The sequence below is a fragment of the Rhinoderma darwinii genome, chromosome 1 (assembly GCF_050947455.1).
Source record: "Rhinoderma darwinii isolate aRhiDar2 chromosome 1, aRhiDar2.hap1, whole genome shotgun sequence".
In the NCBI taxonomy this organism is placed as follows: Eukaryota; Metazoa; Chordata; class Amphibia; order Anura; family Rhinodermatidae; genus Rhinoderma; species Rhinoderma darwinii.
This window is the reverse complement of record NC_134687.1, coordinates 200,810,483-200,832,406: the sequence shown is the minus strand read 5'-3', so window position 1 is coordinate 200,832,406 and position 21,924 is coordinate 200,810,483. Positions and strand designations below refer to the sequence as shown.

At 43.1% G+C, this 21,924-nt stretch overlaps 1 protein-coding gene across 1 annotated transcript; it reads left to right on the top strand.

Annotated features, from left to right (window-relative positions):
• The first annotated feature begins 14,306 nt into the window (after positions 1 to 14,306).
• Positions 14,307 to 20,012, top strand: LOC142739167 (deoxycytidine kinase 1-like). The gene is made up of 5 exons (XM_075849798.1): positions 14,307 to 14,590; positions 17,064 to 17,179; positions 18,549 to 18,742; positions 18,831 to 18,978; positions 19,893 to 20,012. The coding sequence occupies exons 1-5, from the start codon at positions 14,476 to 14,478 to the stop codon at positions 20,010 to 20,012; spliced, it is 693 nt and encodes a 230-aa protein (XP_075705913.1). The 5' UTR covers positions 14,307 to 14,475.
• Positions 20,013 to 21,924: the final 1,912 nt, after the last annotated feature.

Below are 21,924 nucleotides of genomic sequence, written 5' to 3'. Positions count from 1 at the left end.
AATCTAAATTTTTTCAAAGAAAATGTAGGTTTAGCTAATTCTTTCTCATTTCCACAAGGACTGAAGGAGAAAAAGCACCGCAAAATTTGTAAAGCAATTTTTTCCGAGTAAAACAATACCCCACATGTGGTAATAAACGGTTGTTTGGAGACACGGCGTGGCTGAGAAGGGAAAGAGCGCTATTTGGCTTTTGGAGTTCACATTTAGCAGGAATGGTTTGCGGAGGCCATGTCACATTTGCAAAGCCTCTGAGGGGACAAAACAGTGGAAACCCCCCACAAGTGACCCCATTTTGGAAACTACACCCATTAAGGAAATTATCTAGGGGTATAGTGAGTGTTTTGACGCCACAGGTTTTTTGCATAAATTATTGGAAGTAGGCCCTGAAAATGACAATCTAAATTTTTTCAAAGAAAATGTAAGTTTAGCTAATTTTTTATAATTTCCACAAGAACTGAAGGAGAAAAAGCAAGGCAAAATTTGTAAAGCAATTTCTCCCGAGTAAAACAATACCCCACATGTGGTAATAAACGGTTGTTTGGAGACACGGCGTGGCTGAGAAGGGAAAGAGCGCTATTTGGCTTTTGGAGTTCACATTTAGCAAGAATGGTTTGCGGAGGCCGTGTCACATTTGCAAAGCCCCTGAGGGGACAAAACAGTGGAAACCCCCCACAAGTGACCCCATTTTGGAAACTACACCCATTGAGGAAATTATCTAGGGGTATAGTGAGTGTTTTGACCCCACAGGTTTTTTGCATAAATTATTGAAAGTAGGCCGTAAAAATGACAATCTAAATTTTTTCAAAGAAAATGTAGGTTTAGCTAATTTTTTCTCATTTCCACAAGGACTGAAGGAGAAAAACCACCGCAAAATTTGTAAAGCAATTTCTCCCGAGTAAAACAATACCCCACATGTGGTAATAAACGGTTGTTTGGAGACACGGCGTGGCTGAGAAGGGAAAGAGCGCTATTTGGCTTTTGGAGTTCACATTTAGCAGGAATGGTTTGCGGAGGCCATGTCACATTTACAAAGCCCCTGAGGGGACAAAACAGTGGAAACCCCCCACAAGTGACCCCATTTTGGAAACTACACCCATTGAGGAAATTATCTAGGGGTATAGTGAGTGTTTTGACCCCACAGGTTTTTTGCATAAATTATTAGAAGTAGGCCGTAAAAATGACAATCTAAATTTTTTCAAAGAAAATGTAGGTTTAGCTAATTTTTTCTCATTTCCACAAGGACTGAAGGAGAAAATCCACCGCAAAATTTGTAAAGCAATTTCTCCCGAGTAAAACAATACCCCACATGTGGTAATAAACGGTTGTTTGGAGACACGGCGTGGCTGAGAAGGGAAAGAGCGCTATTTGGCTTTTGGAGTTCACATTTAGCAGGAATGGTTTGCGGAGGCCATGTCACATTTACAAAGCCCCTGAGGGGACAAAACAATGAAAACGCCCAAAAAGTGACTCCATTTAGGAAACTACACCTCTTGAGGAATTCATCTAGGGGTGTAGTGAGCGTTTTGACCCCACAGATGTTTCATAGAACTTATTAGAATTGGGCAGTGAAAATAAAAACAATCCTTTTTCTTCAATAAGACGTAGTTTTAGCGCAAATTTTTTCATTTTCTCAACAAATAAAGGAAAAAAAGAAACCAACATTTGTAAAGCAATTTCTCCCGAGTACGGCAATACCCCATATGTGGTCATAAACTGCTGTTTGGGCAAACGGCAGGGCTCAGAAGGGTAGGACCGCCATTTGGAGTGCAGATGTTGCTGGATTGGTTTCTGGGCGCCTGTGGGCCCAAAACAGTGGAAACCCCCCAGAAGTGACCCCATTTTGGAAACTACACCCCTCAATGCATTTACCAAGGGGTGTAGTAAGCATTTTAACCCTGCAGGTGTTTTGTAGAAATTAGTGTGCACTCAATGTTGCAGAGTGAAAATGGGATTTTTTTCCATAGATATGCCAATAAGTGGTGCCCGGCTTGTGCTACCATAACGAGACAGCTCTCTAATTATTGTGCGGTGTTTCCCGGTTTTAGAAACACCCTACATGTGACCCTAATCTTTTGCCTGGACATATGACAGGGCTCAGGAGTGAAGAGTACCATGCGGAGTGGAGGCCTAATTTGGCGATTTACAAAGTATTGGTTCACAACTGCAGAGGCTCAGATGTGAAATAATAAAAAGCAACCCCTGAGAAGTGACCCTATTATGGAAACTGCACCCCTCAAGGCATTTATTAAGGCGTGTAGTGAGCATTTTCACCCCACAGGTCTTTTCCATAAATGAATGCACTGCGGATGGTGCAAATTAAAAATTTATATTTTTCCCTAGATATGCCATTCAGTGGCAAATATGTCATGCCAAGCTTATGACACTGGAGACACACACCCCAAAAATTGTTAAAAGGGTTCTCCCAGGTATGACGATGCCATATATGTTGAAGGAAACTGCTGTTTGGGCACGCTGTAGGGTTCAGAGCCGAGGGAGCACCATTTGGCTTTTGGAGAGCGGATTTTGCTTGGTACTATATTTGTTTGAGTATTGCTGGTGTTTCCATTTATAATGTGGGGGTACATGTAAGCGGGGCGGAGTATATAAGGGGCATAGTCAGGTGGTATAATAATGGGGTAAAAAATAAATAAATAATAATCCATAGATGTGTGTTACGCTGTGAAGCAATCCTTTCTGCACAGACAGGCTGGTGTCGCACTGATAAATGGCGTCCTTTCTTATGCCCCTTTTGGTCCACACTCCGCACCTTTGTAGTTTGGCGAATTTTGCTGGGAAAGTGTTGTCCTGGTATAATACAGGCACCGTCGCTTCCAGCGGATATGTTTGGGCTCTCCCCTTCGTGGTTCCCTAATTTTAGGTCCTTGATAAATCGGCTCTTGAAACAGAAGAAATGTTCCCCTCGGGCACAACTGCATATTTTTTTATTTCCTGACTTATTGGAGCCATAACTAATTTTATTTTTCATAGACGTAGCGGTATGAGGGCTGGTTTGTTGCGGGACGAGCTGTAGTTATTATTGGTACCATTTTGGGGTACATGCAACTTTTTGATCACCTTTTATCCTATTTTTTGGGATGCCAGGTAAACAAAAAAACGCACTTCTGGCACAGCTTTTTTCGTTTTTTTATACAGCGTTCACCATGTGTTATAAATGACATGTTAACTTTATTCTGCGGGTCAGTACGATTCCGGCGATACCTAATTTATAGCACTTTTTTATGTTTTACAACTTTTTGCACAATAAAATTACTTTTGTAAAAAGAATGTATTTTTTCTGTCGCCAGGTTGTGAGAACCATAACTTTTTAATTTTTTTATCGACGGAGGTGTATGAGGGCTTGTTTTTTGAGGGACGAGCTATAGTTTTTATAGGTACCATTTTTGGATACGTGCGACTTTTTGATCACTTTTTATTCTAATATTTGTAGGGCAAAGTGACCAAAGTTTTTGACGTTTTTTTTTACGCTGTTCACCGCGTGCAATAAATAATATAATATTTTGATACCTCAGGTCGTTACGGTCGCGGCGATACCAAATACATATGGTTTATTATTATTTTTCAATAATAAAGGACTTGATAAGAGTAAAAGGGGGATTGTGTTTTATTTGATTACTTGAAACTTTTATTGTTTTCAAACTTTTATTTTTTGCACTTTTTTTTACACTTTTTTATACTTTTTTTACACTTTTTCTCAAGTCCCACTAGGGGACTTGAAGGTCCAACGGTCAGATATTTTTTTTTCTAATACATTGCACTACCTATGTAGTGCAATGTATTAGATCTGTCAGTCATTCACTGACAGCAAGCCGATTAGGCTTCGCCTCCCGGCTGGGCCTAAATCGGCTTCCGTAATGGCAGAGCAGGAGACCATTGTGTCTCCTGTTGCCATGACAGCAGTCGCCAGTCCTGAGTGCCTGTCAGGGCTGGCGATCTGCTAAGAACCGCTACGATGCAGCAATCGCTTTCGATTGCTGCATCAAAGGGGTTAATGGCAGGGATCGGAGCTAGCTCCGGTTCCTGCTATTACAGGTGGATGTCAGCTGTACAGTACAGCTGACTTCCACCGCTGATGACGCCGGATCAGCTCCTGACCCAGCGCCATCTTGCCGGCAGCTACGGAAGCCGATCAGGGCGGATCTTGACCGGCTTCGGTGCTAGGCAGACCGGGAGGCCAGTATTAGGCCTCCGGTTGCCATTGCAGCCACCGGAACCCCGGCAATTTCATTGCTGGGGTTCCGATGAGCTGCAAACACCTTAAGTGCAGCGATCGCGTTTGAGCGATGCACTTAAGGGGTTAATGGCGGGGATCTAAGCTAATTTCGGTCCCCGCCATTACAGTCGGATGTCAGCTATAAGATACAGCTGAGATCCGACGATGATGGCACCAGCTCAGCTTCTGAACCGGTGCCAAACATTTGCCGTAAATATACGGCATTTTGCGGGAAGTCAATGCTTTCCATGACGTACATTTACGGCAAATGTCGGGAAGGGGTTAAGGGCGGATTTACACGAGCGTGTGCATTTTGCGCGCGCAAAAAATGCGGCGTTTTGAGCGCAAAAGGCACTTAACAGCTCCGTGTATCATCACTATATGATGCGTGGCTGCGTGATTTTCACTCAACCGCCATCATTATGACACTGTATGTTTGTAAACAGAAAAGCATGTGGTGCTTTTCTGTTTTCAATCATACTTCTTACTGCTGTTGCGCGAATCACGTGCATCCCATGGAAGTGCTTCCGTGTGGTGCGCGTGGTTGTGCGAACAGCGCAGAAATATAGGACAGGTCGTGCGCTTCAAGCAGCGGACACACGCTGCGTGAAAATCACGGACTGTCTGCATGGCCCCATAGGCTAACATAGGTCCGTGCGACGCGCGTGAAAATCACACGCATTGCACGGGTGTACTACACGTTCGTGTAAATCTGCCCTAAAAGACATGAAAAAAACGCCATGCTTTTTAAGTGTTTTTAACGACATTTGTACATGCATTATTCATTTAGTATCCTTTTGTACGAGCGTTTTCTGCATTTTTTTTTAAAAACACACCAGACTCCAAAAATGCCAAAAAACAAAAAGCTGTGTTTGTAGGCGTTCTCATATTTTACTATAGACTTAAAAGTAAAAAGTCTGGCCGCAGTGTTTTTGGGAAAAGCCCCAAATGAATACGCTGTGCATGAATTTAGCCTCAAAAAGTATTTGGGAAAAGCTCTCCTGATCTCACAGGATGGGAACTGATCCTGTTCTAGTTTCTAAATATACAGCTCATGCATGGAGGTGTACGGCTGGGGTCCCACAGTGCAGATTTGCTGCAGATTTTGTCTGCATTTTTTAAGTCAAAACCAGATTTGGATCCAGGAGAGACCTATAAGGCTTTTCGTTATATATTTCTTCTGTTTAGGTCCCTGGTTTTGGTTTAAAAACCGCATGCAATATCTGAGGCAAATGTGCACTGTGGGAACCCAGCCTAAGGCCTCATTCACACGGCAGGTTTTCCCAGCCGGGTGCCGGCCGTTCATAAATCGGCCGGCACCCGGCTGCATTAGGAATAATAGACCCCTAATGGGGCTATTCACACGACCGATTTTTTGACGGCCGGGAAAACCGGCCGTCAAAAAATAGGACGTGCTCTATCTTCGCCCGGGTACCCGGCCGCCCGGCTCCCATAGAAGTCTATGGGGCCGGGTATTACACGGCCATCACCGGGATGTGTCCCGAGTGATGGCCGGGTTTTCCGGCGCTTGCGCTCTATCTCCTCCTCCTCACAGCGCAGAGTGCATGTGAGGAGAAGGAGTTGATGCCATTCTGACGAATGGCATCGCTGTACACTGTGTGGCAGGGCCGGGGTGTACAGCAGGTGGAAGGGAGCGCTGCGCTGGCTCCCTTCCCCTGCTTGTTTTAAAAGCACCCTGGCCCGGCGACACCTTCGATGGCGCCGCTTGCAGCTGCTGCTGCTACTACTGTAGCGACGCCACTATAGCAGAGCAGGGAGGTATCTCCCCGCTCTGCTATGTGCTAGCCGCACTTTAGCTCCTTGAAGGAGCGGAATCCCCGTGTTTTCGGGGATTCCGCTCCTGGACAGAGCGCTTGATGTCTCTGTCCATATCTGGGCAGTGACATCAGGGGAAACTCCTGAAGCGTAATCCCCGAACACATGGGGATTCCCCTTCAGGAGTTGCCGCTGATGTCACTGTCCGGATCTGCCCGGCCCGGCACGGATGCAAAACTTAATGCAAACCGGTCGGGCAAAATGGCCGATTTTACCGGCCGACACTCGGGCTCGAGAACGACCCGGTCGTGTGAATCCCGCCTAAGGCTTTATTCAGACGAACGGGAATTACATCCGTGCAACGCGCGTGATTTGCACGTGCGTTGCACGGATCTATATTAGTCTATGGGGCCGTGCAGACATGTCCGTGATTTTTACTCAGCGTGAGTCCGCTGAAAAAAAGTCACGAAATGTCCGTTCATTGGGCGTTTTGCGCGAATCACGCACCCATTGAAGTCAATGGGTGCGTGAAAACAACGCATGCCGCACGGAAGCACTTCCGTGCGAACAGCGTGATTCGCGCAACAGCTGTCAAAAGGATGAATGAAAATGTGGTGCTTTTCTGTTTACAAACATCCAAATGGAGTGTCATAATGATGGCGGCGGCTGCGCGAAAAGCACGCAGCCGCGCTTCATATGGTGATGCCACACGGAGCTGTTAAGCGGCTTTTGCGCAGGCAAAACGCCGCATTTTTGCGTGCGCAAAAACGCCACGCTCGTGTGAATCCGGCCTAAGGGTGGATTCATACACAGCAAATTTTGTTGCAGAAATTTCTGCAACTGAAAATCAGTTCCATTCATCTGAATGCTGTTATTTTTGTAGCATGTCCGTGGATTTCTGCAAGTTCCATTTAGATATATGGAACGGATTTTCAGTTGCATAAATTTCTGCCACAAAATCTGCCGCGTCTGAAACCACTCTAAGGGCTTATTCAGACGAACGTAGAAAACAACAGCGGTCACACTGCCACATGTATTTCAATGGGGCCATTCACACAGCCGTTGTTTCAACAGACCGTGTAATGGGTTCGCTGAAGGATAGAACATGTCATTTTCTTCCGTTTTCACGGATCCCTCCATGGACTCAAGTCGAAGCATAAATTGAAATGCTGTGGTTGTAAAATCCTTACTGAAGGTCCATTTATAAACATTTTCTCTGCAGATTTTTTCTGCAGCGTGCGCATGAGATTTGTTAAAATCTCATTCACTTTGCTGCTACTGTAAATGCTGTGGAATTCCCGCACAGTATTCCGTTGCGAAAATTTTGCAGCGTTTACGCTACGTGGGAACCCAGCCTAGAGGTGTTTAAGGATTAAATAAGGGGCTGCGAGCAATTGGGGAATAAACCTGGCGGTTAGGAGAGATATGAATATTATTTGTGTAGAATTCAAAGGAGCAAGACCCCACAATAAAGGGGCTGTAGTTGCAATGTATTTATGAAATGATGATGCGGGGCATAAGCAAGTCTCAGATTGCAGCATTGCACTACCAATTACTGTCTCACTAGCTACACATCGGGGGACGTCGCTTGTAGGGAGGTGCAAGCTGTGTGAAAGACCCACAGTACGGCTTTGGTTCAGGCAGCAACAAAGGTCAGTCGGAGGACCGATAGATGCCCCTGGGGGAGGGGGCGGCAGGGGGCCATGCAGCCAAGGTAGGCAGAATTGGCCGCAGTAGGAGGTTGGGAGCGGAGTGCAGGCGGGATTCAGCTCCTAGAGTGCAATGCCTCAATTGGGCTGCGCTTGTTTCTGTGTATCTAATCTTTGGTCATTAAAAGGTAACACTAGCCACAAAAATGTTTTGCAGTGTTTTTATTCAGGTGGGGGAGTCCTTTGGGTTTAGCAGGTGGGCGCTGGATCAGTAAATGCTTTAACCCCTTCCTGACATTCAACTGCTTAGGTGCCGTGGTCAATAGCGACCGTGGCATCTAAGTGATTCGACAGTGGGGGGGCCTTTGTCATTCCGTTGCAGCCCCGCAACACGATGGCGGGGTGCCGATGATTGTCATCAGGTCTGCCATCTTGGTCCTCCCCTCTGGCAGGGCTTAATAGGAGGATGCTGAAGGCACAATACACTGCAACACAGTAAAGTATTGCAGTGTATTGTGCCAACGATCTAACGATCACATGCTCCCTAGGGAGACTAAAAAAAAAAAATTAAAATTAGCTAAATAAAGCTCTTTGTAATAAATAAGAAAAAAAAATTACATGGAATTATTATTATTTTTTTCCTCTAAAGTAATGAAAAAATAAATAAAATTGGTATCGCTGCGTCTCATACGTATTGAAAAATACAATGCTGCTTTGAAGAGAAAACAGCCTCTGAATCCTGGCGTTTTTGGAGCCAATTTTCAAGGCGTTTTTGGTGTTTGCAAGAATATTTTAACCCCTTAATGACCAGCCTATTTTAAACCTTAATGACCAAGCAATTTTTTACGTTTTTCCATCGTCGCATTCCAAGAGCTATAACCTTTTTATTTTTGCGTCGACATAGCTGTATAAGGCCTTGTTTTTTGCGGGACAAGTTGTATTTTTTAATAGCCCCATTTTGGGGGACATATTATTTATTGATTAACTTTTATTAACTTTTTTTTGGGGGGGAATAGAAAAAAACCTGAAATTTCGCCACACACAATAACTTTATTCAGCGGGTTGTTACGATTGCAACGATACCAAATTTGTATAGTTTTTGTATGTTTTACTACTTTTACACAGTAAAAACGCTTTTTTTTCAAAATTATTTGTTTTTGTGTCTCCATATTTGAAGAGCCGTAACGTTTTTGTTTTTTCGCCGATGCGGTTGTATGAGGGCTTTTTTTTTTGTGGGAAGACTTGTAGTTTTTATTGGTACCATTTTGGAGTAGATGCGACTTTTTGATCACTTTTTTTTTAAGTCAGGATTCACAGAAAACAGCAATTTTTCCATAGTTTTTTATTACATTTTTTACGGCGTTCACCGTGCGGGTTAAATAATTTAATAGATTTATAGTCGGGGTCGTTACGGACGTGGCGATACCAAATATGTGTACGTTTTTTACGTTATTTTATTTTTTTAATAGTAAAGCATTTTGTAAGGGGAAAAGCTGGGTTTTTCATTTTTTTTTCACATTTTTTTTAAATTAACTTTATTAAACTTTTTTGTAACTTTTTTTACTAGTCCCACTAGGGGACTTTAATATGCGATTCTCCGATCGCTATTATAATACACTGCAATACTTTTGTATTGCAATGTATTACTGCCTGTCCGTTTAAAACGGACAGGCATCTGCTAGGTCATGCCTCCGGCATGATCTAGCAGGCATTTGCTCCAGGCAGACCTGGGGGCCTTTATTAGGCCCCCGGCTGCCATGGGAGACACAGACACTCGGCGATCGTATCGCCAAAACCACTCAGATGCGGTGCACGCTATTGCGCACCGCATCTGAGGGGTTAAACGGGTGAGATCGATACTTATATCGATCTCACACGGCAGAGCAGGGACGCCCCCAGCCCTCAGCGGCCTCTGGCAGGGAGATTTGACGGCTCCTGCTCTGTTTACTTTATCCTGATGCAGTGCCGTAAAAAGGCATATGCATCAGAATAAAGCCCGTTAGCGGCCGCCGTGAAAAGGTGTATTGGCGGTCACTAACGGGTTAAAGCGTATTTTTGTACTGTCAATGGAAAATCAGCTTCAAAAACTCCACAAAAAGTGACCTGCTACTTTTTACGAGGTGTATTTTTACGAGGCATTTTTTTTTATTCAGCAGTGTAAAAATATACCCTGTATAAATTATACAAGTGTATTTACCATACTGAGACCATGAACCTCCCTATAACAACCACAGTCTATAGAGAGATCATGAACCTCCCTATAACAACTCCATTCTAGTCAGTGCAGTAGTGAGACTGCTAGAATTGAGTTGCTGTATGGGGGAGCTCCCTATAACAACCACAGTCTATACTGAGACCATAAACCTCCCTATAACAACCACAGTCTATACTGAGAACATGAACCTCCCTATAAAAACTACAGTCCATACAGAGATCATGAACCTCCCTATAACAACTACAATCTATACAGAGATCATGAACCTCCCTATAACAACCACAGTCTATACTGAGAACATGAACCTCCCTATAACAACTACAGTCTATACAGAGATCATGAACCTCCCTATAACAACTACAGTCTATACAGAGATCATGAACCTCCCTATAACAACCAGTCTATACTGAGACCATGAACCTCCCTATAACAACCACAGTCTATACAGAGATCATGAACCTCCCTGTAACAACTACAGTCTATACAGAGATCATGAACCTCTCTATAACAACCACAGTCTATACTGAGACCATGAACCTCCCTATAATAACTACAGTCTAATTGAGAACATGAACCTCCCTATAACAACCAGTCTATACAGAGATCATGAACCTCCCTATAACAACTACAGTCTATAAAGAGATCATGAAGCTCCCTATAACAACCAGTCTACACTGAGAACATGAACCTCCCTATAAAAACTAGTCTATACTGAGAACATGAACCTCCCTATAACCACAGTCTATACTGAGAACATGAACCTCCATATAACAACCAGTCTATACAGAGATCATGAACCTACCTATAACAACCACAGTCTATACCGAGACCATGAACCTCCCTATAACAACCACAGTCTATACCGAGACCATGAACCTCCCTATAACAACCAGTCTATACTGAGAACATGAGCCTCCCTATAACAACTGCAGTCTATACTGAGATCATGAACCTCCCTGTAACAACTAAAGTCTATACTGAGAACATGAACCGCCCTATAACAACCAGTCTATACAAAGATCATGAACCTCCGTATAACAACCAGTCTATACTGAGAACATGAACCTCCCTATAAAAACTAGTCTATGCTGAGAACATGAACCTCCCTATAACATCCACAGTCTATACTGAGAACATGAACCTCCATATAACAACCACAGTCTACACTGAGAACATGAACCTCCCTATAACAACCACAGTCTATACTGAGTTCATGAACCTCCTTATAACAACCAGTCTATACATAGATCATGAACCTCCATATAACAACCACAGTCTATACTGAGATCATGAACCTCCCTGTAACAACCAGTCTATACTGAGAACATGAACCGCATGATTCGAGGACTACGTCAATGACAAAGTTTTTTTTATTATCAATAAAATGGTTAATGAGTTGTTTTTTTAATTTCAATAAAATATTTTTTTTATGTCCTTGTATTTTTTTTAAACTTTATTACTACCGCCTTAGTAATGGCCGCTGGCTGATTGACAGCGTCCATTACTAAGGCGGGGCTTAATGTTAGCTAGTGAAAAGGCAAACACTAATCCCCATTATTACCCCGGTACCGTCTGCCACCAAGGGTGCCGGGAAGAGCCGGGTACAATCCAGTACCCGACCATCTGTAGTGACGGTTGAGCACTGGGCCAACCGCAAGCTGGTATTATTAGGCTGGGAAAGCCCAAAACCAGTGGCCCTTCCCACCCTGGTAATGCTAGCCTGCTGCTCTGTCGTATCTGGCTGGTTATGAAAAATGGGGGGGGGTCCCCCCCATTTTTGATAACCAGCCAGATACGACACAGCAGCAAGCTAGCATTACCAGGATGGGAAGGGACACTGTTTCTGACCATTCCCAGCCTACTAATACCAGCCTGCAGCCGCACCAGTGCCCGACCATTACTACAGATGGTCGGGTACTGGATCGTACCCGGCTCTTCCCGGTACCCCTGGTGGCGGTGGGTATCGGGGTAAGGGTATGTTCACACGGCCTATTTACGGACGTAATTCTGGCATTTTACGCCTTTAATTACGTCTGAAAAGACGGCTCCAATACGTCGGCAAACATCTGCCCATTGCTTGCAATGGGTCTTACGATGTTCTGTCCAGACGAGGTGTATTTTTACGCTACGCTGTCAAAAGACGGCGCGTAAAAAGACAGCCGCCTCAAAGAAGTGCATGTCACTTCTTGGGACGTAATTGGAGCCGTTTTTCATTGACTCCATTGAAAAACAGCTCCAATTACGTCCGTAATGGACGCCACGAAAAACGCGTGCACTTGCAAGAACGTCTGAACTTCAGGAGCTGTTTTTGCCTGAAAACAGCTCTGTAATTTTAGACATATTTGGCGTTGTCGTGTGCACATACCCTGATAATGGAGGTTAGTGTTAGCCTCTGCACCGGCTAACACTAAGCCCCACCTTAGTAATGGACGCTGTCAATCAGCCAGCAGCCATTACTAGGGCGGTAGTAATAAAGTTTTAAAAACATACAAAGACACAGAAAAAATATTTTATTGAAATAAAAAATAAAAAAAAAACACACAACCCTCGTTAACCATTTTATTGAGAATAAAAAAGCCGTCATCGAAGTAGTCCTCGAATCCGACGTATTCCAACGACCGAACCTGTAAAAAAACACAACAAAAGAACAATTAGTAACACATGTGGCAGGCTTAGATACAGGGTCCATGTGCGACACGGTCTGTTAGACACTGTATCTAAGCTTACCACATGTTAGGCTTAGATACAGGGCCACAGCAGACAGTAATCTTAGGCTATGTTCACACGCCTCGAATTGCGCCTGAAAAAACGCCATAATACGCCTACAAACATCTGCACATTGCATTCAATGGGAATTACGATGTTATGTTCCCACGAGACTTTATTTTACGCGTCGCTGTCAAAATACGGCGCGTAAAATGACGGCTCGTCAAAAGAAGTGCAGGACACTTCTTGGGACATTTTTCATTGACTCCATTGAAAAAAGCTCCAAAAACGGCCGTAAAAAACGCAGCGAAAAACGTGAGTTGTTAAAAAAACTTCTGAAAATCACGAGCTGTTTTCGCCTGAAAACAGCTCCGTATTTTCAGACGTTTCTGGTCACTGCGTGCGAACAAACCCTTATACTGTATAAGTTTACTGTCTGCTGTGGGCCTGTATCTAAGCTTACTATATTTTAGGCTAAGGTACAGGGCCCGATGTGTGATACTGTGTGTTGGACCCTGTACCTAAGGGTATGTTCACACGGCGGGGGTCCGTAACGGCTGAAATTACGGGGATGTTTCAGCCTGAAAACATCCCCGTAATTTCAGCCGTACCGGCATGTGCAGGCGCTTGAACGCCGCGTCAATTACGGCCGTAATTAGCGCTGCTATTCATTGGAGTCAATGAATAGCGGCTCCAATTACGGCCAAAGAAGTGACAGGTCACTTCTTCTACGCGGGCGTCTATTTACGCGCCGTCATTTGACAGCGGCGCGTAAATATACGCCTCGTGTGAACAGACAAACGTCTGCCCATTGCTTTCAATGGGCAGATGTTTGTCAGCGCTATTTTCGGGCGTAATTCGGGGCAAAAACGCCCGATTTACGTCCGTAAATAGGCCGTGTGAACATACCCTTAAAAATAGCTTCCTCATTTTCAGCCGTTTTTGATTTTGTGTGTGAACATAAATTAGGGTACATGCAAAATAAAAAACGGCTGAAAATGATAGAGCGGTTTTTACTTGAAAACAGCCTCTGATTTTCAGCCATATTTGTGACCAAAAAAATGTTTCTTGGAGCCGTTTTTCAATTGACACAAGAAAAAACATCTTCAAAAACGGCTCAAGAAGTGACATACTCCTTTTTTATGGTGCTTTTCTTTAAGTGCCATTTTATTTAAAAAAACAACGGCGTAAAAAACCGCCCCATCTGAACTAAACACCATTTTTCCCATGGAATTAAATGGACAGATGTTTGTAGGCATTTAGCGTGCGTTTTTCCAGGCGTTTACACCCGAAAACACTACATGTGAACATACGGTGGAATGAGGAGTTTGTGTACAGTAGGTAGAAAGCGCAATAAGGTGGAACAGAAGCGAGGAGCCAAAGACGTGGGCAGTGAACTCGGAAGAGATAAGCGGTGCCCTGGAGAAGTAGTCATGGCGGCCTGGGTCATATCTGGTACCGTTTACTGGGGGGACTTCCTCGTGCACTCTTTATGCAGAAACTGGCTGCTACTTTCTATAAGGGCGCGCGGCAGCAATATCTGAGGCGAATTACATAGAGAATTTGCAGCGCCGAATACCGGTCCTCTTTATTCCATATTGTAACCCCGCACTCCTCCCCAGTCTTTCCCGCCCCGCACTAGTGACAGTTCTCTTCACGTTCTGGCTCCTGTCACCAATGACTTCCCCTTGTGACTCGCCATTGGTTCGGCGCTTTCTGTTCAATGCGTGTCTTCACTGGTCCCGGGTAAACGGCAGTTCCTGATTGGTCCAGAGGTTTGAAAGGTTTACGTCCAATGATGTCCCCGGCTCCGCCCAACTCTCCTGCCTGCGCCAAAACGCAAAGACAGAACGAGCGGGAGATCCAGAAGTCGCAGTCTCCAGTACTAGTGCCCTGCCATGGCCACCCCGCCGAAGAGAATCTGCTCCGACCTCTCTCCATCACCCTCTTCTGCTACGTCATCCCCGGGCAAAAAGAGCAAGGTGAAGCGGATCTCCATAGAAGGGAATATCGGTAAGAAGCGTGACTGGAGTAGGCGCGCACCTGCTGCATGTATAGGGGGTCTGTCTGCCGCCGTCTATAAAGGGACGCGGCCGTCACCCGCTGGCGGCATTTGTGTACGTCTGTCATGAAGCGGGTGGATTGTCGCCCTGTATAGTCACGTCCAGTTTCCCGCCGTCATTGTGAAGAACTGGTGGCAGCTGTTCTTGGCTCTGGACAATGCGGCTATTGACTGCGCATAGAATATTATTACAATATTTACTGATATTAATTAAAAATGGTGTTTACTTAATTACAATGAATTCACCCATTCACTTATACAGACTGGTATTTAGGCGGTAAGATGGGAAACTGGTCCTCCTGCGCAGCTGTCCTCAGATATATCAGAACTAGCGGAAAGGGGGTTAGTTTCCTATGGCAACCAACTAGGTTAAAGCTTACACTTTCCAAGACCTATGAAAAATGAGAGGTGCAGTCTGATTGGTTGCACTTTTCCTTTGCACCAATTTTGATATCGCTCCTCCATTGTTCTTTCTTAGCCATGTGGGTTGGTGGAACGCCAGGCATTGTAGTGCACGCCACCGCCTACACCTGACATACAAGTATCAACAGTTTCTAAGACATGTGGACAGCTGTAGTCCCTGATCCCATCCATCGGAAAACTTCCAGTGCAGAGGTGGTTTGATATTGGTGGCAAGATCTGCATTTTATTAAGTGCCAATTAGCAATAATTGCAATCTAAAACAATCTATGGCAAAATTCATCTGAATGGATTTGTCAATATGCCCGTGGATTTTTGCAATCTATTCAGATGAATGGAACAGTCACCAAAACGTCTGCAATTAATCTGCAGCGTGTGAATATAACCTTAGAATTATTCTCCCCTACGTGCAATGCTTCTAGGGGAACGTTTTTCCGTAACATAGCATCTGATGGAGTGAGCCACGATATCTCTTCCGTTTTTATAAAGAAGAAACTTCTATATGAAATCTAATATTACTACACCATACTCAGCGGTTGTACTGAGCTGTGATTTACAGTATACCGAGAGGTGGTACTGTGCCTATTAGTGCCTGTTCACATAAGCGGTCGGGTTCAGCTCATCTGATGCTTTTGTCAGGAACCGATGAACGGAATCTATGGCTTCGGTTTGCATTACTGTTGATTTAATTGAAAATGATAGTAAAGCAAAAGGAAGAGAGAGTTTCTGTTCATTAGTTCCTCTGCCGGAAATGTGGAGCGGAACCCGAACTCTGATGTGAACAGGCCCTTATACTGTCACTTTCTTATTTTTATGTGATTGTCCACAAACTAATTTGTATAAACAAATCACACCCAATAATAGTCACCTGCCCTTTTACGTGTGTGTGAGATGTGCAGCCAGGCGGACACTCTTCGTCACACAGGACGCAGATGTTGTCTGTTTTGTGACTTTATCTAACTGTTTTATTAGGTCAGCAGATATATTATTGGAAACCGGTAGTAGTTGTAGGAGGAAAGTCTATTCTGCCATGAATGAGCAGCTCACTTGAGAGGCCGGGACGTTACAGGGCAGGGATCTGGAAAATGGTAGGGAATGCAGGGAACAACCTGTTGAAAAGTCCTGCAACTTTCTATCATATATGGGGTAATCTAACACCTACTAAGAAGATTAGGCCAATATATGCATAAAGCAAACTAGATGCGCTGTGTGACATGAATATCAACGCCTATATGAGAAATCACACACCTCGCACCGATCCGCGACTCTGGCTGCCTCTGGGCACCGGATGTTTCGAACGGGATGCAGTAGTTGAAGCCGGAAGCAGATGGCTCTGACCACTGCATAGCGGCTGTTAGGCAGAACTGCAGCCCTTCTCCTATTCTCCTGAATTGAAGCTCGGCCGCTATTCTTTGACCGGTGTCATCTGCTTCCGGCAATATCGTCCAGTGCCCAGAGGCAGCCAGCGTGGCGAATCGGTGCGGGGTCCTTGTGTTGTACACGTATTGATCATATACTGATGACCTATCCGCTGGATAGGTCATCAGTTGTCCATACATGCAATACCCCATTAATGAATGATTTTCATTATTGTGTATTATACTGTGATTAGTATTTGTTTATAACTGAAAAACCAGTTAACCGTTCTCCAGTGCTGGCAGAGCAGTGCCTGTTTCGCTTCCGCTATGGAGTGGCGGTATTTGTGGATACCGCCAGCACCACTAGTGAAAGTTGTGTATAGGTCTCCGCAAGAAGGTAATGATCTGCATGTCCTCTACTGCATCACTACATATTTTGCACGCTGCTTTACTTAATGTAGGAAAAATAATGAAAAAAGAAAACGCATGTTTTTACTTCAAAACTAAATGTTATTTAATACCGTGACTCAATCATTTCCAAAACGAAAGGTTTATTAGTGCGAGCCAATCAATTGTCAGTGTCATGTACGGTAACGTTTGTTTTTAAGGTGTACAACTTCATTTTTATTTCTATTCTGTTTAATAGCTGCAGGCAAATCTACGTTTGTCAATATCCTCAAGAAATGCAATGAGGACTGGGAAGTTGTTCCCGAACCAATAGCAAGATGGTGCAATGTGCAAAGCAATCAGGATGAATTTCAGGTACCATATGTTATATATAGCACATTTAGATTTTATAGCAGATCCGCTTTAGTTTAGAAGAATCTATAACCGCTTATGAAAATAGGCAATGTTCTGTATGGATGTGCAAAAAGCAGCCATTGAACTTATTGCTTGCTGTATTGATTCTGATTTGCTCCGGATGCCTTCCAACAGCAAGTTAAATAAAGCAAGGGCCTGTTCACATCAGTGTTCGCTTCCGTCAGACCTTTCCGTCAGCGGAAACCATCAACGGAAAGGAAAAATGGAAACCATAGCTTTCTGTTAGCGTTGCCATTGATTTCAATGGTAACTGTTTCCGTTTGCCTCAGTTCTGTAAGGTTTCTGTTTTTTGGCAGAAACCATAGCGTAGTGGACTGAAAAGGAACAAAAATCAAACCTTACATAACAGACAAACGGAAACCATTAGCAACTGATGCATTACCATTAAAAATCAATGGTAATGCAAATGGAAGCTATGGTTTCTGTTTGCTTTTCTGTTGATAGGTTCCGTCAGAGGAACCCATCAACGGAAACCCAACGCTGATGTAAACACACCCTAAAAAGAAATACTTGCTGACACTTACATGTTCATAGCTCCAAATACTAACATTATCTGACAATCGGGGCCATTTCTGCATGGAACTGTTATCCCAAATCTTCATTCACAAGAGCAGAGTACAGATATATTGAACTAAAATGATAGAAGTCTAAATTTATGGTCAAATTAAGTTCTGGGTATCATTGGATGTAAGATTTCTGGAAATCTATTTATGAGCATATTGAAAATGTAGTCTGCCTTTGAGATTCTTTTCTAGAGTATATTAAGGTCACCAGCAATTCTGAAATTGGAGACCGATTGGATTGATCATATCCTGATTTCAATTTCTTAGCATTTTAAGATCTTTGTTTGCTGTCTGTGGATAAAAACTTTCTTGTTTACATATAGAGGCTGACGATTGGTACAGACCTAGTCCTGCTTTCAGCTGACAAGTGCATAAAATTGTACCCAGCCTAGACCATGCTCTGGGTAAACACCTCTGGCTACACAGAGACCTGTCTGTTTATCTAAGGCTGAGCTTACATCTGCGTTCGGGTTTCCGTTGCTGTGCTCCGTCATAGGAGAAGAATAATGCTGAAAGTTCATCCGTTAAATCCGTTGCATGACAGAAACCATCGGCACTCGAAAGAACTTGTCATGCTGCGCTGTTTTGTCTGGCAAATGCCTAACGGATTCTCCAACGCAGTTGTGAACAGCCCCTAACTGAGGATTGTCTAGACTGGATACAAACTATCCATTATTTTAGCTGAGAACTTTGTAATTTACGTGCTGACTTTTTCTTTTCCCCCCACGTTTCATGCTCACAAATAGGAGCTCACCACATCACAGAAAAGTGGTGGCAATCTTCTCCAGATGATGTATGAAAAGCCTGAACGCTGGTCCTTTACCTTTCAATCCTATGCTTGTCTCAGCCGTATTCGGGCCCAGTTAAAAGTCTTCGGGGGGAAGCTAAGAGAAGCAGAAAAACCTGTGATCTTTTTTGAGCGATCGGTTTACAGTGACAGGTAATGTCCTTGCTGGTTACATGTTTACATTCAGTAAATACAAATGAATACTAGTCTTACTGAAGCTGTGTTGTGTGTTCACTTTCAGATACATTTTTGCCTCTAATTTGTATGAGGCAGAGTGTATGAATGAAACAGAATGGACGGTTTATCAAGATTGGCATGAGTGGCTGAGTTCTCAGTTTGGGGCTGATCTTGAGCTTGATGGTATGGTCTATCTCCGTGCAGCTCCTGAGGTAAATATCTTACAAAAAATGTTTTATGGTCCTGAAGCTTGAACATAGGAGTTTTAGACTTGGTGTGTAAACCTGGCCTTAGGGCTTATGCACGCAGCTGTATTCAGACTTCGAGGTCGTCCACGTAGCCTCTACTGTACCTTTTGTAGGTCTACAATTTCATTTAAAGGCATTTTTCAGGTGGATTCTGTACGACTGCGACAGAAAAATAAATGTGGTTCTGTACTAAGAAGCTGTATAGGCTCCATGCGCAGGACTTTGACACTTATTCTCCAATGTGAATAGATCGCTGATCTCATAACTCTTGTGTGTGTAACTGTTGAGAGATCAGTTTGTAGTATGGATTATGACATGTTTCAGGGAATTCATATCTCGAAGTGTCTTATCTTCTCCACCACAGTTACACTTTAGATATTAGGTAACTTACAAGATATTATGTAAGGTGGATATGTACTATAGAATCATTATACTTTTCGTGTGTCTAAAGGGGTATTCCGGGGAGTTTAAAAAAATTGGATTCACTGGAGGAAATGGGATAAAATAAAAACTAACCAATACTCGCCTGTTAAATAGCCAGCCGCTCCATCACAGACACTGGTGGCCCCTGCTGGACTTTGTTTACTTTGCGGCTGGGATGGTGTGCCGTTTATTCATGTGACTGCTGAGGCCATTGGTTGGCTGCAGTGGTCAGATGAACGGTATGTCCTCACTGCTGGACAAGAAAACTACTGGCGCTGGAGTAACGGGTGACCTAACAGGTCAGCATTGGTAATTTTTTCACATTTCCTACTGTCACTCCTAATTTGTTAAGCTCCAGGAAAGCCCCCTTTAATAACTTCTACGTTATGTTTAATGTTGAAAGCTTTCTACTTGATTTTAAAGTTTTTATTAAAGGGGATATCTTTATCACTTAGAAATGCCTACAGAGAATTTATTCACGTGGAAGAGATGAAGAGCAGGGAATTCCTATGGAATATCTGGAGAAACTGCATTATAAGCATGAAAGCTGGCTCCACCACAGAAACATGAGGTGAGTACTGTTTATTCACTCTTCTAGTGTGTAAAGTCTGCAGAAAAGTTAGCTTGGTATGGGAAGCAACGTATAACTGAGTTGGAGGCTTAAAGCCATGTTCAGATGTGGCGTATTGAAGTATTTTCCATGTAGAATTCTGCGCTGAAAATCCGCAACAGAGTACAGTACAATGTAAGTGAATGGGGTTTTACAAAACCATATTCACATGATGCAGAAAAAAACTTGAAGGTTTCAGCTAATACGACAAATTTTTTTTCTGGATTTTTGAAGTCTGCAGCTCTTGTGTGTCCATGGTTACAGAGTACAAACAAACCCTATGTGTGGTCTGATTCAGCAATCATGTGTTTACAGTTTCATCTATCCCCCTCATACTGCCTGTAGGTTAAAGGAAATGTCATTACATTTTTTTTTTTTTTATTTAAATATTATATTTAATGTTTTTTTCCCCATTACATTTTTTTTCTTAACACTTTTTTATTTTTTATTTTATTTTTATTTATTTTTTAATTGTGGGCTGCCGCAAAACGTAGATCATCGAAGTAGTCCAATAGTTCCAGTGGCACCTGCAAAACAAAAAAAATAAAGTTAGTAGTATGAAAAATAAAACAACTTGTACTCGCCTACAGCAGACTCTGGTCTTCTCCCTTGATTAAGCTTCCCATCGAAATCAATGGGAAAGTGCACCATTTGTGTACACCCTGCACTTTTTCTTACCCGAACTAATTTAAAAAAAACAAAAACGTTAGGTTAATCCTTTGGTGCAGAAAAGGCGGCACATTTTCGGAATGGTCAATGGGAGTCCGGTACGCACAAAGAAACGCACACAATGTGTCGAATGTGGAAAATGCCTGCATTTTATAAAATGTTAGCGTATTTAACTTTTTTTTTTATCACAACAGGTTTTTTAAATTCGCACGCGTAAAAAAAAAAATGCCTTGTATGTACTAAGAGTGCGCTTCCCATTGATGTCAATGGGAAGCTTAACGCTTTCATGACCAGCCTATTTTAAATCTTAATGACCAAGCTATTTTTTGACTTTTTTTTTTTTTTCCCATTCAAAGAGCTATAACTTTTTTATTTTTGCGTCGATATAGCTGTATAAGGACTTGTTTTTTGCGGGACAAGTTGTGTTTTTTAATGGCACCATTTTGGGGTACGTATCATTGGCTAGCTTTTATTCACTTTTGCCACACTTTTTTTTGTGTCCTAAATTTATGCTGTTTACCACATGGTATAAAGAACACTAACTTTATTTAGCGGGTTATGTTTGCAATGATTACAAATTTATATCGTATGTTTTACTACTTTTACACTGTAAAAATGACTTTTTTTTTAATTTTTGTCTATTTGTGGAGATTTTTTTTAAATTTTTACCCTTTCACCTATGACAGCACCTTTTGGAGAGACATCCCATTCGCTGGACAGGAAGCCTGACTATCTAAAAAAAAAAAAAAAAAGACACACCTCTCCACACACTGTCAGGTTTCCTGTCCTCTGGATGGGATTGTCCTGTGGATCAAGACACTCTCTCTCCAGGCCTAAGACTCAAGTCACTAGCTGGTGTAGATTGGATTTTCTGGCACACGGACAGCCAGAGATACGCCTAATTAAATAAGAGACGTGCACGTCTTAATAAATTAGGCGCATCTTACTCCAACTTCTTTTTAGATTAAAACTGCCGTATGAAACGTCAGTCCTTATAAATCCCCCCCCCCCCCATTATGAACCAAGGGTACGTGTTATATTCCTAGACGCAAAAGAGATAGGCCTGGGGACAGAGAGGTCCACAGGGGTGATGTTGGGACACTCCCAAAATATACATGAGGGTCCCCACTTGTGTTCCCTCCCCGTAGATGTCACATGACCTGGTAAATGCTCGCTCTGTAAAAGCCAGTGTGTTATTCAGACTAATG

Bases quoted from the DNA above. Each gene is read 5' to 3' on its own strand.
- LOC142739167 (XM_075849798.1), top strand. From the start codon at position 14,476: ATGGCCACCCCGCCGAAGAGAATCTGCTCCGACCTCTCTCCATCACCC. The intron at 17,180-18,548 runs GTACCATATGTT...GCTCACAAATAG, and splicing joins GCAATCAGGATGAATTTCAG to GAGCTCACCACATCACAGAA. The intron at 18,979-19,892 runs GTAAATATCTTA...TTTATCACTTAG, and splicing joins ATCTCCGTGCAGCTCCTGAG to AAATGCCTACAGAGAATTTA.